Source organism: Martes martes (genome assembly GCF_963455335.1).
Source record: "Martes martes genome assembly, chromosome: 3".
In the NCBI taxonomy this organism is placed as follows: Eukaryota; Metazoa; Chordata; class Mammalia; order Carnivora; family Mustelidae; genus Martes; species Martes martes.
The window spans coordinates 160,001,868-160,020,193 of record NC_137890.1 but is presented as its reverse complement, the minus strand read 5'-3'; the positions used below and the strand labels follow the sequence as shown (position 1 = coordinate 160,020,193).

General features: G+C 38.2%; 1 protein-coding gene across 3 annotated transcripts in view; it reads right to left on the bottom strand.

Annotated features, from left to right (window-relative positions):
- SPHKAP (SPHK1 interactor, AKAP domain containing) overlaps nt 1-18,326 on the bottom strand; it is a gene marked incomplete at both ends in the record, with an annotated part of 168,237 nt that overhangs the window by 32,618 nt on the left and 117,293 nt on the right. For all 3 annotated transcript variants that reach the window (XM_080799204.1, XM_080799205.1, XM_080799203.1), the window contains 2 exons: nt 7,738-7,872; nt 9,502-9,561. In XM_080799204.1, the coding sequence (XP_080655330.1) occupies nt 7,738-7,872; nt 9,502-9,561 (195 nt within the window). The remainder of the gene's footprint in view (nt 1-7,737; nt 7,873-9,501; nt 9,562-18,326) is intronic.

Below are 18,326 nucleotides of genomic sequence, written 5' to 3'. Positions count from 1 at the left end.
GTTGCATCACATATTTTTGTTGTCTCCTGCCAAAGCAAAAGTGGCACTGGGCAAAGTTAAAGAGGTTAAGGAAGATTTTCTTCAAAACTCTTAAATTAGGAAAAAGGACCAGAGCTGAGCTGGATCACAACTCCACTGAAACAAAAGGCCCATAGGCTTTTTAAGAGCTGGTGTCATGTATGGGGAGATGGAGAGGAGAAGGGAGTTGAGGGAAATTGGAAGGGGAGATGAACCATAAGAGACTATGGACTCTGAAAAACAACCTGAGGGTTTTGAAGGGGCAGGGAGTGGGAGGTTGGGGGAGCAAGGTGGTGGGTATTATGGAGGGCACTATTGCATGGAGCACTGGGTGTGGTGCATAAACAATGAATTCTGTTACACTGAAAAGAAATAAAAAAAAAATAATGGATACAAGATGTTGGTGTTACAGAACTTCAAAAAAACAGAATTTCTTAGAAATGACATAAAAATTTTTCTAGTTGACTTAGTTAATACAAATCCTTCTTTATGTCAGAATGTTGGAACAAAAACCTCAAAAAGTTATCAAATCCCAACATAGTAAAGTCCGTATATTTGTAAAATGGTTTTGTGGTCTCTCTCTACCACTACATTGGAAACCTTAAAAAGCACAAGTGTTTGTTTTTGCCCTGACCTATTCTGTGACTTTCATTCTGTATATTAGATTTTTTTTAATGTCTTTGTTTCCTCAACTACACAATAAAAGTTAGCCTGTCCAAAAAAAAAAAAAAAAGAGCTGGTGTCAGACAGCTCCAGGCCATCTGGACTTGCTGATTGGCTTATCTGCATGGGAGGAAGTGGCTTTGGGACTTGGAGTCAGGCTCCTGCTGACCTTAAGCCCCCATTCTTCCACAGAGAAAGGGACACTATCTTCTTTGATGATCTTACTTCAGAGATGGTTCTCAGGTCTTTAAAAAAGACACTCCTAGGGCTCCTGGGTGGCTCAGTGGGTTGAGCCTCTGCTTTGGGCTCAGGTCATGATCCCAGGGTCCTGGGATTGAGCCCCCCATCAGGGGTGTCTCTGCTCAGCAGGGAGCAAGCTTCCCCCTCTCTCTCTGCCTGCCTCTCAGTCTACTTGTGATCTCTGTCTGTCAAATAAATAAATAAAATCTTAAAAAAAAAAAAAAAAGAAAAAAACCAAGAATCAACACTTAAAAAAAAAAAAGAAAAAAGAAAAAGACACTTCTGGCCTATAAATCTGGGATGAGGCTTTTCAAATGATTTACATCTCAAAGGGGCAGAGATTCCCAACCATGTTTTCTAGAGTAAATGTTCTGAGAAAAGGGCGTCAGTGCTTCCAGTCTGGGAGAAGACAGCCGGAAGTCTAGTCAAGCTGAGGGGAATGTTAAGGCTGTCTTGGTCACCAAGATCCTTTTCTGCCTTGGTGATGTTCAGTAAAGCCTGTGTCAGTATTTCAGTGTTTCTATTAACTACAGTTAGAATTTATCATGTGTGTTGCTCATCTGAAGAAGCAGACACAATGAGGCATAAAGCACTGGAAGAGCACTGATTATCTTGAAAAGGCCAGATATGAAGAAAGCAGGGATCAGGAGGCCCAAATCATTGGATGGTGTCCCTGTGAGACCTATTAATTTTCTTCTGTTCTAGGGCAACAGACTATATTATATTATATAACAGGTTCCCTGCTGAGCAGATAGCCCGACATGGAGCTCGATCCCAGGACCCTGGGATCATGACCTGAGCCGAAGGCAGAGGCTTTAACCCACTGAGCCACCCAGGCACTCCGACAGACCATATCCTTATTCTCCACTACACACTTTTTGCTATCTATATTGTTGTTCATTAGAATAGCAAAAAATTTCAATTGCTCCTGCACAGATGACTAGTAAATTACAAACATATCTGTGCATTGGGATTTTTATTTTTATGAAGGGAACAACAATATGCTGATTTCACAGTAATTTTTAACAGAAAATTCTTTGAATGGAAATGGGAGTTAGTGGTGAGGAGAAACCTAAATAAATTTATATCAAGGTGGAATTTAAAATATTTGGAGGAAGTAGTTTATGTATAAATGTGTGTCTTATAAAAAGGATTATTTAAATCATATGCTCATCTGCAGTTAGAGTTCACTGGGTCTAATTCTAGTTAACTTGCCATTTTGGAATCCTTGAGTCTGAATACGTGTGTGTGTAAGGGGTAAGTATGTGTACATTCAGAGAAATACAGACACATAGACATCCATATTGTATTTCTGAAAGTAGTATACCTCTTTCTTATATAAATATCATTTATAATCTTTTTGGTTGAATATTACAATTAGAGTAATTATAAAATGTAAAATCCAGTCATTCTCTAAGGGGTCCAGGGGGCTCAGAAATAGAATTGACCTATGTGCTTATATAATTAGGTCTATTTCTCAAAGAAGGGGTTCATAACCTTACTTTTCAAAGTATAGGTTGTAGACTAGCAGCCTTGGCATCACTTGGCAGCTGGTTGGAAATCTATAATCTCGGGAGCCACCTCAGATCCAGTAAATCAGAATTTGCATTTTCAAGAAAAATCTTTTGGTGATTCCTACATGTATTAATATTTGAGAACCACTGGTCTGTAGCTTTTATGAAATTCACAAAGGGTCTGAGATCCCCCATAATGATGAAGAACTACTGCTGTAGAGTAACAGTAGCTGACTTGATTGATCTTATTTCTACCAAATTCAGACATACTAAACTAACCTGAAATTTACAAGATACTCTTTGGGTGTCTATTATATGCAAGGTATGCTGGGAGATACAAACATAAATTGATGGGGGATGGGGACCGGGAGGTGGGACACAAAATACTGTCAGTGGACAAGCATGAATAAAAATAATTATAAAGTTGAACCGAATGAAGTTACCATATTTATAGGTAAAAATGGTTCTGTATTGGCCATTTCATACCATTTAGATTAAATATATATAACATAAGGTTTTATATATTGTGGCAGGAATCAAAAGAGGTATTAATACATCAACATGATGTTAATACATCAAAATAAACTTAGAGAAAGGATTGTAGTACATGTGCAATGTTCCATGGCTATTGCATTCATAGAAAATATTTTTCTTAACTCTCTTCTTGGAAGTAAATAAACATCCTAGGAGTCTTAGGTAAATGAGGGCCAAACGATATGCATCCTGTAAAATAATGGCAGGTATAATTATATAATGTTTATTGTCATCTATTAGGTGCTTTGACTATCCTATTACCTTTAATATAAACATTATTTCTGTGAGGTTAGTGGTGCCATTACTCTTTTACAGAGGAGACATCAGGCACAAAAAGGCTAACTGATTCTTTCAAGATTACACAAATATAAAGTGGAGGAGCCAGCATTGCAATCCAGGCCTGTTGGACTCCAATTCCTGTGTCCCTTCCAATTCACCCTATGGCTTCCTGATCTAATCAATGTGCAATTTGGAAAGGAGGGTGGTTTGCACCTGGACCTCCTTGAACTCATGCATGCCCGGGAGTAGATCTTATTATTATACATAATAGGCATCTCAGAAAAAATTTTCCTCTGTAGAAAAGTAATTGATCTTATTTGCATTTTCCATTTAATATTTTACTTGACTATTGGCTGTTGTCATGATGATTTTTCTTAAGATATTTTAGAGACTTATCCTAAGGCTCTATAAAGGATGGCTGGAGGAAGGAAAATGTAACTGTCATGCCAAATTCTCATTTAATGCTCACTGGTATATATTCATTAGTCGAGAGAGAGAGAGAAAGAGAGAGTGAGCATGGCAGGAGATGAACAGAGGGAGAGAGAGAGAGAGAATCCTAAGCAGGCTCCATACTCAGCACAGAGCTGGACGCAGGGCTTGATCTCACAATCCTGAGACATCATGACCGAGCTGAAATCAATCAGGGGACCCTTAACCAACTGAGTCACCCAGGCACCCCTCCATTCATTAGTCTTTTGCAACACGTAAGTATGGATAGTTGTGCATGAGTTTATATAAATGTAATAATATCCATAATAAATAAGGTCAAAGAGAATGTCAAACTATGTAAGCTGCTCCCTAAAAGCAAGATGTCCAGCTTATTTACCACTGTATCCTCAACACCTGGAAAAGTGCTGAACACTTATAATATACAATATATTCATTCATTCAACCAATATTTACTGTGTTTATAATATTTACATATGAATTAATAAGGTATATTATAAATATTTTCTTATATTTTTTTCAGTTGTACAATTTAATTGTCAAGTAATGTGGGAATATAAAAAAGCAATAGGGTCATTTGTGAACTGGAAAGATGAAGGCATGAACAAATAAAGAGAAAACTGTTCATAAATAAAGAAACTCCTCTGGAGTCACATTATCCTTGTGACAGTATTCTATTTCTCTTCCCCAAAGGAGCCTGGTCAGATTGTAAATGGATGATTACTCTTACTGTGCATAGTAGTCCACCCTGGTATCTTATTTTGATTGACTGACTGATTGACTGATTGATTTGGGATAGAAGGGGGGAAGAGCAGAGGGAGAGGGAGATAAAGAATCTTAAGCTGGCTCCATGCCCAGCACAGAGCCCCATGTGACACTCAATCTCACGACCGTGAGATCATGACCTGAGCTGAAATCAAGAGTCGGTTGCTTAACAGACTGAGCCACACAGGTACCCCTTATTTTGCTTTAAATAACGTTTTCTTTCTACTTCGCCTTTCTTCAATTTTTTGGACATGAAAAGAAAACACTGCATTTGAATAGTCCTTGAGGTGCCGCCTTATTATTTTATTAAATCACTATGTTTAGTCTCTGAGAATGGAGAAAAGGTATTTTTTTTAATCTCCATTTTATAGAATAGGAAATTATAGTTGAGAGAAGCAAGGTAACTTGCTATCTGGACTACCGAAAATCTTTGGGATTGCAATTTTCTGCCTCAAAGGTGCCAAGTGACTTGTTGATTCCCTTCTTCACAGGGTCACTGGGAACAATAGTTATGCCCTGGGGACTGATTTAGACTCCCCCCACTTAACCCAGCTCAAGTTGCCTGTGCCAATACCTCCATGACTACTTGTGGATTAATAGGTAACTAATTCTCCTGGCAGGATAGCCAAACTGAGACTATCCCTAAACAATTAGGTGCTGGCTGTGGTTGGCTAACATGGGATTCCATATTGATATGCTGCTCAACATTGCTGATCTATTAAAATGCATGGACTGTGGTATCTAGAAAATGAGGTAGGCCTTTGGAAGACTGAGGAAGAGTGAAATGGTGTGCAGGAAGCGAGGGGGACTCCAGATAGAGAAGAATAAAATGCACCCATCAAGAAGAAAAAAAAAAAAAGAAATCTTGCCATTTGCAATAATGTGGATGCGAACTAGAGGGTATTATGCTAAATGAAATAAGTCAATCAGAGAAAGACAATTATCATATGATCTCTATGATATGAGGAATTTGAGAGGCAAGGCAGGGGGTCATGGGGGATAGGGAGGGAAAAAATAAAACAAGATGGGATCAGGAGGAAGACAAACCATAAGAGACTCTTAATCTCAGGAAACAAACTGAAGGTTGCTGGAGGGGGTGGGAGGGATGTGGTGGCTGGGTGATGGACACTGGGGAGGATATGTGTTATGGTGAGTGCTGTGAACTGTGTAAGACTGATGAATCACAGACCAGTACCCCTGAAGCAAATAATACATTATATGTTAAAAAAAAAAGGCGGGGAGAGGAGAGAGAGTGCTACAGCTCACAGGCAATTCTGGACAGCTCTTAGGAAAATTATGCAGAATTAAGTATGTTTTTAATGGATGATATTTAATGAGTCTTGGGAATTTTGACTTTCCCTGACCCCAATTAACATCTGTGTTGCTTTTGTGACACAACATCATTCAATATTCTTCCGATTTACATACTCTGTGTGACACCATTTTCTGGTTTACTCACAGCCCCAGTGGTTTACACGGAGTTAATTGACCTCAAACTCTGAGGTGATCATGTGATCCAGCCTGGCCAATTGGAACACTGCAATCCTTAGGCCATAGTGATTGGTTCAGAAATGGACACATGACACATGAGAGTCAGTAAAACACAGTTAGACTTTTGCTGTGAGCCACCCGGAAGGGGCCATTCATTCTTGCTCAACTTGAACCCAAAGGCACAGTGCCACCTCCTGGAAAGAGACTGTCTGATACTGGATAAAGAGAGAGAAAGCTGGAAGAGGTGGCAAGGAGAATTCCATGTCCTGAATACACTGTTCAAGTCCCAGTAATCTACCCACTATACTTTTTAGTTACATGAGATGGTACAATCCTTTTATACATAATCCAGTTTCTGTCATGTTTAATTACAAATCCTAATAGGCCTGGTACAAAAATACCGTTAAAATTCAGATTCAAAAATTACTTTTGGTCATCACAGTTTTGTCCAATATAAAGAGAGGGGACTTAGAACCATTTCTGTTTTCTCTTTTCAGGTGACTAATTTTCTCACTAAGAAAATGTGTTATTAGATTGACCCGGAGAAATTTTGTTCTGGTCTTTTTTTTTTTTTTTTTTAAAGATTTATTTATTTATTTTAGAGAGAGAAAGATAGCATGAGCAGGACAGGATGGGCAGAGGGAAAGGGAGAGAAAATCCTAAGCAGACTCTTCACTGAGTATGGACAGACACTGGACTTGATCTCATGACACCAAGATCACCACACAGAGATCACGGCCTGAGCTAAAACCAAGAGTTGGAAGCTTAACTGACTGCACCACCCAGGTTCCCCTTTTCTATTGTAATAAGTTGTGTGCAGATTTTTACAAAGCATCAGGATGCAAGAAATTGTGGGTGGATTTCTGAGTTTTTTGAAATTTTGAAGGACTAAAGACTAAGAGAATGTTTTAAAATTTTACAGCAAAACTAAAACCCAAGAAAGAACAACTGAAGGGAAACAAATGTTCATCATTTTAATCTGTAGCTATGTTATGTGTCCCTGTCAGCATGTCTTATTTGGGGATATCCACGATCTTCAATACAGTGTGGCTTTAGAAATCATATTTGTTTCTGTAAGTTGACTAAACAATTCATAGTTGTCTTCAAATAAAGAATGCTATAATGATATATCTAATAACAATGAACATCGGTGCACTGAATGAGAATAACAGCATCTGATTTCCTGCTCTATTTTTAGTAATGTTCATTTCTTCTAAGAGTTTTGCTTTTTAAGGAAAACTAACTCTTTAAGGACTCACTCAATCACCTTCCTCTTTCTAGGAAACTCACTTAACAGCCATAAGGTTGCTATCCTGTATTTCTTTGCCTGGCTCATTTGGTGTATCCTAAGAAATAAATATAAGAAGAATGAAAAAATGCTAGGATTCTGGGAACATATAGCATGAATTAGAATTTTGATATTGTTTCTGAAACAGAAGATGAGTCTGTTTTGGATTCTCTAATAGATTTGAAGAAAACCAAGCTAACCAGTCAATGCCGTTTGTCGGTTCTAGTTTAAGTACAAGTTAGCATCATGAACTTGATAAGATAATAAATGTTAGTAGTTGAGGTAAGGGAAGACATTCATTCTTGTGTCTGTAAAACTCTGAGTACATATTTAGAAGAAACACATATGAAGACTGTTCTTGATTACAAAGAGATTTTGGAGTCCTATGCTATGGGAGCTTATGTGTAGCAGTATGAAGTTCATACTGACTTGTGTCAAGAGCTGACCATAGATAATTTATTACTAGTGAATATTTTATTAAGAGTTTACATCCCTTACCTGTGAAACTTCAAAATCTGCCTGGAGATTTCCAGATGTTAACCCACTTAGAAGGACGATTTCATTTTCTTTTGGCTGTTGGACATTCATGGAGCTGATGAGTTTTGGAAGATCTGGTGAAACATTGACCAATTTCTATAATGGAAGAAATAAGTTAGTTTAGAAGATTTCCTTTCACATCGAAAACACTACTCCAAAACTATTTACTTGCAAAAATCATACATAACTTATGCAAATAATAGATTACTTAATTTATTAAGATTATTACTAGAAGAGACTGTGTGAAATTGAAGCATGAAAGTTTAGATTGGAATAGAAAATTACTTAAACACAAAGCTTTAAAAACTCTTTTAGTTCTACATTTTCCAAAGTAGGTATTTAATAATTAATGTCACACCACAGGTATATATTGTAGGGATTTAAAAAATTTTTTTTTCTTCTAACTCTTGTAATAAGAGATTTGTTGATTAATAATCATCTGTTCTAACAGTCAATAATAATATCAATAATAAAATAATTTCCAATATTGATTTTACTCTATGCACTAGGTGCTAGGCTAAAGACTGTATACATGTTACATCTTAGTACACTTAATCTCCACAACACCCCCACATGGATTAGATACCATTATTACTTTCTTTTTATACATAAGTAGCCTGAGGTCCAGAGATTAGTTTACACAAGCTCATACAGCTAAATCAGTGCCTAGTTTCTACTCTTAACCATAGCAGAAGATTGTCTCAAATCGCTCATATAAATCTTCAAACACAGAGTCCTCAAGATGCCAACTTGCTCTGGTCTCTCCTGCTCTCTCTATTTGACAGACTCTGTACCATAAGTCCATTAAATGAAATCGTATGTATAAATTTTTTTTTCCCAAAAATTATTCCAGGACTACACAGATGAATGACACTTGAAGCTCTGTGGAAATCTATAATGGATAATCTGTATGGGCAACTGGGTTTGAGAAGCTTCAAACCCAGGTGCAGCATTGTTAAGAAAAAACATCACAGGGATAACTGAGTAATCACGGGCCTACTGTTCTGATTGTCAAGCTGCAAATGGTGTCTGTTACACCACTATATTATACCAAATAGTGAAGTCAAACCATCTTCAGCTTTGGGTATGAACGGATCATCATATAATGCAAATGAATTCTTTCTATTGACCCCCTATTGACTCTAGCTAGAGGACTGAGGGGCCCTTTAAGTTCTTGTGTGTTGTCAAGGGTTTACATCAGGATCTTCCCAAACTTGGATATGGTTGGAATATGTAGCTGCTGCAGAATGCAAGGAGTCCAAGTCCCAGTTGAGTGGAGGACTGTAGTTAGAGAGTAGAAACCAAAGCTAGAGACAAAAATTTGATCAAAGTAGCAGGAAGGAACAGACCTGAGAGCCTCAGAGAAGGGCTGGCTGATATCAAGAGGGTTTGGAAAAACCTTGGAAACATCATCTCAGGCAGGGTATTTGAAAACAGAGGAGGTGGGGGCAGAGAAAGCCACTATCAGGCCCTTTAGGCAGGGGAGAGCACCTCTTTGGAGAGCAGCCCTGTTATCTTGGGAAGGCAAGTTTCACAAGTATAAGGAAGGCAACCTGCATGGGAAGTGGCAGGGGGAGGGTCAGAAAATGGGTTTTGAAGAAACTATCCTACTAAAGACTCTCCAACTGAATGAGCGCCATTTATAGATGAAGTCCTGTCGGCTCTCTGGTCGGTGTGGCCAGACTTTGTCCCAAGCTCCCAGAGAGATTGTGCTCCCAGTGTTACCTGCTGCAGGTGCTCTGTGCTGCAAGCATCCTTGTTCACATCCAGGTTCACGAAGCAAACCTGGGAAAAAGCCCAAAAACAACCAAGTAAGTGAAAAACCTGGCAGTTCTTTTCAAAGAAAGCATGGAACCCATTTTGGGCAAATGATTTGAGAATCCTGCACACTTTGTATAGTTGGTCTGGCACAAAAACAGTCACTGTACCTTTGGGCTTCTGTGCAAACCTCTAACACCCTAGGCACAATTCACCTGATCCCATCTTCCATTCATGGTCCAACAAACAAAACTGTCTCTATGTACTCAACTCAATGCAAGTCACAACAAGTCTTCACACTTACAAAGGGTTATTGAATCTCATGAAATGGAGAAAAGACCTACAATATTCTAAACCTCTGTTTTTAATTGCAATGGACATTTCTCTTCATTTATCTTTTTTTCTCCTTCCCCCAGTTTCTCCTCTCATTTTTAGTCCAGTACATGATAAGAAGCTTTCTCTTTGTTTCAGTTTTCATTCATTGAGTTAAACCTATTGTATAGTTTGTTTCTTTTTAGCCATCTTAAATAAATGTCTGAATAAGTTAGACTGTGAAACCAGTAGCAGCAATCTTAAAAAATAACTCAGAATAACAAGAAGAGAATTGTTGTAGTTTAAATCTCACAGAACATTGAAAAAAATCTGCTAAGGACGTTTGCATGGAAATGGGGAGAAGAAAACTTAAAACATAGAGGTGAGCTATATTCTTTTTCTTTTCCCTTGAGTAAATAAATTTAATTGGAATCTTATTTATTTATTTATTTATTTATTGAGTGGGGTTGGCACACGATGTTACATCAGTTTCAGGTGTACATAGTGATTCAAATTTTTTACTCTTAACAAGTTAATTAGCCCATATAAAACTGATAACATTAATTATCTGGATATTTAGTCAGATGTTTGGACTTGTGTAGATGCTTGGAAGCACACGGGCCTTTTGATTTCAGTTGTTTGGGTTATGGTTTCTCAGAATCTATCCTTTCTCTTTTTTACATAATTGAAAAAAGCATAATTGAAAGATTTGGGGTAAGTCTTTAAGAACTACAATAGTTGTACAGTGCTATAGTGTAAAGCTCACTACTGTTTTATTCTCCCCAATGGAAGGTTTTCTGGATTTCCGAACACACAATATCCTTGCAGCATCTCTAGGGTACAGTATCTGCTTGTTAAGAATAACCTGATGGGCATTTGGGGGAAGTAGGGGCACAAACTGCCATCCACACTCTTAACTCAGAGGTTCTCCTCCATTGGGTTAATAGGATGACTAAATTGGAACCAGGCATGAGCTCCTTCAGGGACAGCACAAAGAAAGGCATGAATAGGAGATGGTGCTTGGAAGGAGTTCATGGTTTAGAGCAGTTTGTGAATATTCATATAATAACTGGAACTTTGCCCTTGGAAAATTGGTTCAATATCTGTTTGTACCCAGGGGCTTTGAATAACATGCAGTTGGGACTGCTTTTACTGAACTGATTCGACAGTTTTCCGTTCATCTTAAAGAAAGGTGTATTACCTTGACCTGGCACTGCAAGACTTATCTTCTATCACAGTGGGAGAAGATAACACAGAGACCAAGGAAAGGCATCTATAGTAACTACTTCTCTGCCCTCTGATACTATCTTTTGTTCTCTGAAGATGAACTTCCTCTTTTTTCATTCTGGGCTGCGATGTGAAATTCTGCCTATGTTTGGAAGAAACCCTCCACACTTGCTAGCTGGGCCAAGACTAGAACAAAGTCAAACATAAACCAATAACGTACTTATACTTGACACATGTATCTTCCCATACCTTGGTGATAGAGGATGACGCAGGTTTTAAGGGCCTGATGGACATACAATTTGGGAAGAACTTTTTTTTCCTTTCCAAATTACTCTTTATTATAAAATTTCCATTGAAAATTTTGCCTCCACTTTTTGTATGTCCAATATATTTCCCACTTTATTCTTTCTTGAGATTCATTCATTCATACATTTTATTGTATTATGTTAGTCACCATACAGTACATCATCAGTTTTTGATGTAGTGTTCAAAGATTCATTGTTTGTGAATAACACTCAGTGCTCCATGCAATACCTGACCCCCTTAATACTCATCACTGGGTTAACCCATCTCCTTCCCCCTCCAAAAGCCTCTGTTTGTTTCTCAGAGTCCACAGTCTCTCATGGTTCACCTCCCCCTTCAATTCCCCCCCTTTTATTTTTCCCTTCTTCTCCTAATGTCTCCTATGCTATACCTTATGTTCCGCAAATAAGTGAAACTATAAGATAACTGACTTTCACTTCTTGACTTATTTCACTTAGCATAATCTCTTCCAGTCCCATCTTGTTGGAAGAACTTTTTTAAGAAAAGGAGCAGCAGGGGCACCTGGGTGGCTCAGTGGGTTAAGCCTCTGCCTTTGGCCCAGGTCGTGATCTCAAGGTCCTGGGATCAAGCCCTGCATTGGGTTCTCTGGTCAGTGGGGAGCCTGCTTCCCCCCTCACTCTCTCTCGGTCTGCCTCTCTGCCTACTTGTGATCTCTCTCTGTCCAATAAATAAATAAATAAATATAAAAAAAAAGAAAGAAGAAAAAAAGAAAAGGAACAACAAGGGGCACCTGGATGGCTTGGTCATTTAAGCCTCCGACTCTTGATTTTGGCTCAGGTCTTGATCTCATGGGTTGTGAGATCAAGCCCCAAGTCGGGGTTCATGTTCAGGAGGAATCTGCTTAAATAGTCTCTCCTGCTCCTTCCCCCATTCTTTGTTCATTGATTTTTTTTCAGCTTCACAAACTTTTACTGATAATTTCTTATACATTTTCCAAGTTGCTGCCAAATTCAGTGGGAAAACACTCTAAAATTTCTTTCATGTATGAGTTGTTCTAGGTGTACTCACTGTTTATAATACTATTACAAGTTTGTGCTCTACAAACATGAGAATTTGAATAAATTCTCTTTTGTTTGATTCCCATTAAAAAAGAAAAAAAAATGCATGGTGCAATTATAATTTTCAATGCTTTCAAATAAACTTCCTCCAGGTGAGAACTTCTCTGTTGACCAGGCATCAGTGAGACCTAGTCTTGTATTATAAGTTCATACATCTGATGACTAAAAGAATTCTCCACAGACTAGTTGCCAGCACATAAATCTTGTTTTCTCTCCACTATCTACATATTTCTAATGTTGGAAACAGTAGGACATACCTTATATTGTGAAACCATCTCTGACCTGATACCTTCATGTCTCAATGTCTGACTGAGTTCCCACTGTCAATGGTAAAAATATTCCTGAGAGCCATTACTACATGTGCATGGCTAGCAATTGCTTAACTATACACTAAATTTATCAAGCCACATAAATTTATCTCATGTAAATACACCCCCCACTCAATTTGCCTTATGTCCGATCCCACACATTTGTGGTCACTCCAATGATTCTTAACACAACAAGACATAGTGGGAGTCTGGTTGGAAGGAGATAATTTTAATTACCATGTCTTCCTTTTGAAAATTTCACAAAAACATGTAACCATGTGAGGTTCTGCGGAGCCCTGAGTTTTCAGCTTTGATGGTTTTGTAGTAAATCCACATCATGCTAAAGTGGTCCGTGTAATGGTGTTGATCTCTTCGTATGTTCACTTTCTGTGACCTTGGGATCTTTTCTGAGATTTAGGCATCCACTAACACTGAACTCCAAATGGAGAATGTGACAAGTTTGTGTCCAGAAGAGCCGAGGAATGGTGGGGTGTGCGGTAGGAGATTTGTGCAAGTTGAGGAGAGGACAAAGAGCTCTGTGTTTCCAAGGGGTATGGTTTTGACACTGGGTTCTGAGAAGACAAGCAATATGAGGTACTGTTCTTACTCTCAGGGAGTTATGGTCTGAAGTTAGAACACATTTCTCAAATCTATGAAGCACATTATTGAGTATTACAGAAGTGACAGGCCTACGTGCTGGAGATGAAGGTGGGAGAAGAGGGTCAATCACAAATAGCATTGCAGGGAAGGCTGGATTCAAGGTGAACAGGCAGGACACATTTAAAATGGCCCAAGCAATGAATAGATGACTTCCTCCTGATCAGCACCTGATGAGTGACAGTAAGAGGCTCTGGATTAAGCACAAGGTAAAGAGTAGGAGGACACAGAGGCCATGAAGTCCAAGGCAAGAGTCACGTCCTAGAGAAATTCCAGAAGTGAGGCCAAAGTTTGTGAGCAATATGCCCTTCTTTCTATGCTGTGAAGATTCTGGGCATAATTCAGCAGACTTTTTAAAGAGTTGGAGTAAAGAAGACATCATCATTTTATGCTATGCTCCCTGTGCCATGAGAGTTGAGAAAGACCCGAGGGTTGGAATCTCCCTCCTAACAACTGAGGCTGCTCCCTGTGTTATTGCAGCCAGTTGTAAGGAAACTTTCACTAACAGAGGTTGAAAATAATCCTCTGCAGGCTTAGGGTAAGTGTTCTATGTGACTAAAATATTAAAGTCTGGGAGATTTTGCATTATGGTTCTATGTGTGTCAAAATGGGTCCTTCAGGGTCTGGAGAGAACACCTCGAGTGGGGAGGCTGAGGCTATATGTTGGAGATACCAGCCAGTTGGGAATAAGATGTAACTTCTCTGTGTTGACTCTTCATCTCAGTCTGGAGCGATGCTATTGGGTTATGTGTCTAAAATGCCTGAAGGGGCAAATCCAAATATACCAAGTGATCCAGGGAAATTTTTTTTAAAGTATCTGCATTTATTTAATAATATCTTAAACATAGTTTATTTCCCTTCAACCTTCATTAGATTGTTTATTCATGAAGGCAGGCCCTGGTAGCTTAGTGTTTAGCAAAGCCTGGTACTTGGTAGGTGCTCAATAAATGTTGATAAATGCATATGCATGCATGGAGTGGAAGCACTGTCCCAGTTATTATGGGCATCACCCTGTAATAATTATCTTCTTTATTTATGTTGTCAGTTCCGATGCTGTCAATGAAAGGTTTCCTCCAATAAGGATCTAAGGGAGTAGATAGAGAAGTTATAGAATTAACCGAGCTTATGTTAATCCATCAGTTGGTACTGTTTAAAGTACTTAGATTGGCTTCTTAGTTCCGTGAATAAGGATTTGCTAAAAAACAGATAAAGGCAAAAGTTGAGAACCGTAATGGGTGATAAACACACGTAAAAGGTATAAACATTTTTCTTGTGATGGAAGTTCTTTTCTCTTCACATAAACTACATTTTGTGTTGTGTCTGCACGTGTCCTTGTTTAGACCATCTGCAGATGTACGCAGCCGAGGCAGATGGAAACACAAATCATCACTGCGAGAACACAGACAGCTCTTTTCTTGCCTACTTAACAAAGCCAATTTTGTGGCTGTATGTACCTTTCAAATACAAATGCCTCTCTTCTGTCATTATTACAGTTTTAAAATAAAATGTTGGAGGAACAAGTGTCACTGAGAAAATGGTGCCACTTTATGATTTTGGCTTTTAAGCCGTCTAATACAATACTCTTCAAAAGTTACTTGTACATCCTAACTGTTTTAATGTCCATGGGCGATATGCTGTTTTCTCTGCTTGGCATTATGGATTATTTACCCAAACAATACCAATTATTTATTTCACTATCAGTCCCTTTTCATAAATAGAGGACCATGTAGACACGTTTGAAAGTAATATTTTAATATGAAGTTTCAGTAAATAATGATTTAAGATACATTTTGATACAGGTGTGCCTGGGTGGCAAGGTTGGCTCAGGATCTGACTCTTGACGTCAGCTCAGGTCATGATCTCAGGGTCCTGAGATCAAGCCTGCCTCAGTCTCCTTGCTCAGCATGGAGTCTGCTTGAGATTCTCTCCTTCTCCTTCTGCCCCTGCCCCCCAAGCGCTCGCTTACTCTGTGTCTCAAACAAATAAATCTTAAAAAAGGGACATATTTTGGTGCAAGCCACTGTGAGAAAAAGGTTAACATTAAAATGGAGTGAGAAAAATAAGAAAAATAAGTAAGAAAAAGTAAGTAAAATAGTAATAAGTAAAAAACAAGTAAATAAATAAAGTTAAAAAAAGTAAAATAAGAAAAAATAAGAAAAATAAGTAACTTAAAGTGGATTGTAATTCATAGTATCTTTTGTGAGTTAATTATACTTAAAATGGTTTTAGATATTATGTATTTATTGTAGAAGTCAGACAAAAGCTATTTTAAGTCAGACAAAAAAGTGTCTGACAGAAGCAATGCTCTATGTCATGTACAAAATTCAGGGCCAACACTTTGAATTGAAACCACAAAGAACAGACGATGATTGTCAAGGGCAAATTCCCATTATGCTGGGCAGTTTTATTTTTTCATGGACTCTTCAGATAGTTAATGAGATAGTCGAGAAATGCTGTTGCATTATGGGTCCAGGAGGGGCACATCTCGGTGCCAAAGGTTGTATGTCAGCAAGCTTTTAGCTCAGAGTGTGAGGCCTCTGACTTTTGCTGGGTACTTTCTCATCTCTCCTGAAGTCAGCTAACACCCATGAAAACAATCATCCTATATGGAGATCCTGCTTAGGAAATGAAATAAATCAAGCCGAGAGAGTCAATTATCATATGGTTTCACTTACTTGTGAAGCATAAGGAAAAACATGGAGGGCATTAGAAGAAGGAAAGGAAGAGTGAAATGGGGGAAATCGGAGGGGGAGACAAACCATGAAAGACTGTGGACTCTGAGAAACAGACTGAGGATTTTGGACGGGAGATGGGTGGGGGGTTAGGTGAGCCTGGTGGTGGGTATTAAGGAGGGCACGTATTGCATGGAGCACTGGGTGTGGTGCATAATGAATCTTGGAACAATGAAAAAATAAATAAAAAAGAAAGAAAGAAGGAAAGAAAGAAAGAAAGAAAGAAGAAAATGTTAACAAAAAGCATGATGTCAAATTGCCTTTAAAATCTGGGCATTTGAGTGTTTACTATTACCAAATATATACTTAAGTTTTATCTTAGAAGAAAACCAATCCTTTCCTCCGGCAGCTTCTAACAATGCAGCCATCTGGCCATGCATAGAGGATGGGATCTCTTCATTTGATGGTATTAAAATGCTGATCTGCAAATCTTCTGAAGAAAAAATTACATCTTTTCTTGCCCCCCTCCACAGGCTCCTACTGGGTTCAGGACTCTGGACCAAAATTATCTTTGAAAGGATATGACATTTTCCCTGATTAGTATTTTAGACTAATGACAACTAAAATGGCAATTTATGCATCCATGTTGCTATGCCATAGCGCTGTCAGGCATTCTTGGAACACACTTGACGTTTGGAAGGATAACTGCGTTTGTGTTCAGTTATTACTGCTTTAACGTGATTGCAGTAATCACACAAAATGAAATGCAAAGTTTTACTCAAACTGGAGACTGTCAAATCTCTCTGCTTTTTAAACTGTCAATATTTTAAAAAATATCTTCAAATTGCTGTTTTGAGGGTAGCTGTTCGAGCAGTTGATGAGAGACTCTGTAAAAGGTATCAAAATTTCTATACAATACCAGATGTTTTAACTAGCCATACATCTAGTCAATTTTATCGCTAACCTAAAAAAATAAAGAAGAAGTATGCTACTCAGGGGAATTATTTTCCCACAATTTTTGTTATTTCTAAAGACATTTCTTTTGGAACAAAAGAGTATACTTATATATAAAGTCTGATATACATTTACCAGTTAAAGAACACACTATATTTATTTTAAATTGCCATTTTAAAGATGTGCTTTACTGAGATATAATTCACATGTCATGTGACTTACTCATTTAAAGTATACTTCAATGGTTTTTAATATATGCACAGGATTGTGCAACCATTGCCACAATCAATGTTAGAATATTTCTTCATCCATGAAAGAAAATGTATTTATAAGCAGTCTTCCATTTCTCCCCAGAAACCCTCTCCCTAGCACTAGGCACTCACTCATCTTTCTGTCTCTACACATTGGCCTATTTTGGACATTCCAGATAATCAGAGTTCCTCAATATGTGTTTTTGGTGACTGATGTAATTTTTTACAACACTTTGATTTGATAATTCTGCACAGGACTCTATGCTCATCATGCTAAGTGCAGTCACCATCTGTCACCCTCCAACTTATTGCAATATTATTGACCATATCCCCTATGTTGTAATTTTCACCTCTGTGACTTACTTTATAACTAGAAGTTTGTACATTTTAATCTCCTTCATCTATTTCACCCATCCCCCCACTCACCTCCCCTCTGGCCCTTGCGTGAGCGTGCACACACACGCGCACATGCACACACAAAATCTTTTTGACTATAATTTTGTCATCTTTCGTCTCCTTAGTGGTGAGAGTTTTCTCCTGTCATCTTCTCTCACTGAAAAGAATAGTATTAAGGAAAAATGATGCCCAAGGATGGTGGGGACAGAGATGAGTCAAATTTCCCTTGGAAGAAAATTTATCTGGGAGTTTTACCTTGTTTTTATCTTAAATTGAAGGGAAAAGGAATACATATGATAGACTTGGTTCCACTTTGCTTCCTTTTTCTCTCACAGAAGTTATTTAGATTTCTAATACATAAAGAGCTGAGATATGTTTCTGAACTCTCAGGAGTCATGCTCTGGGATAGTGCAGACAAAGAAAAGCCAAATGTGGATCAAATATCAAGCAGCTGAATTATTTCAGATGTCATGGATGATGGCAAGGGACCTTTTATTCATCAGCTGAACTTTGTTTCTTTTTGAATCAAGATGACTTTTCAACTCTTCATTTTGACTACAGCAAGTAAGCCAAATTTTTGGGAGCCACAGTAATCCACTAACAAGTATAATAGGGAAAATATTTTTCTGGAGG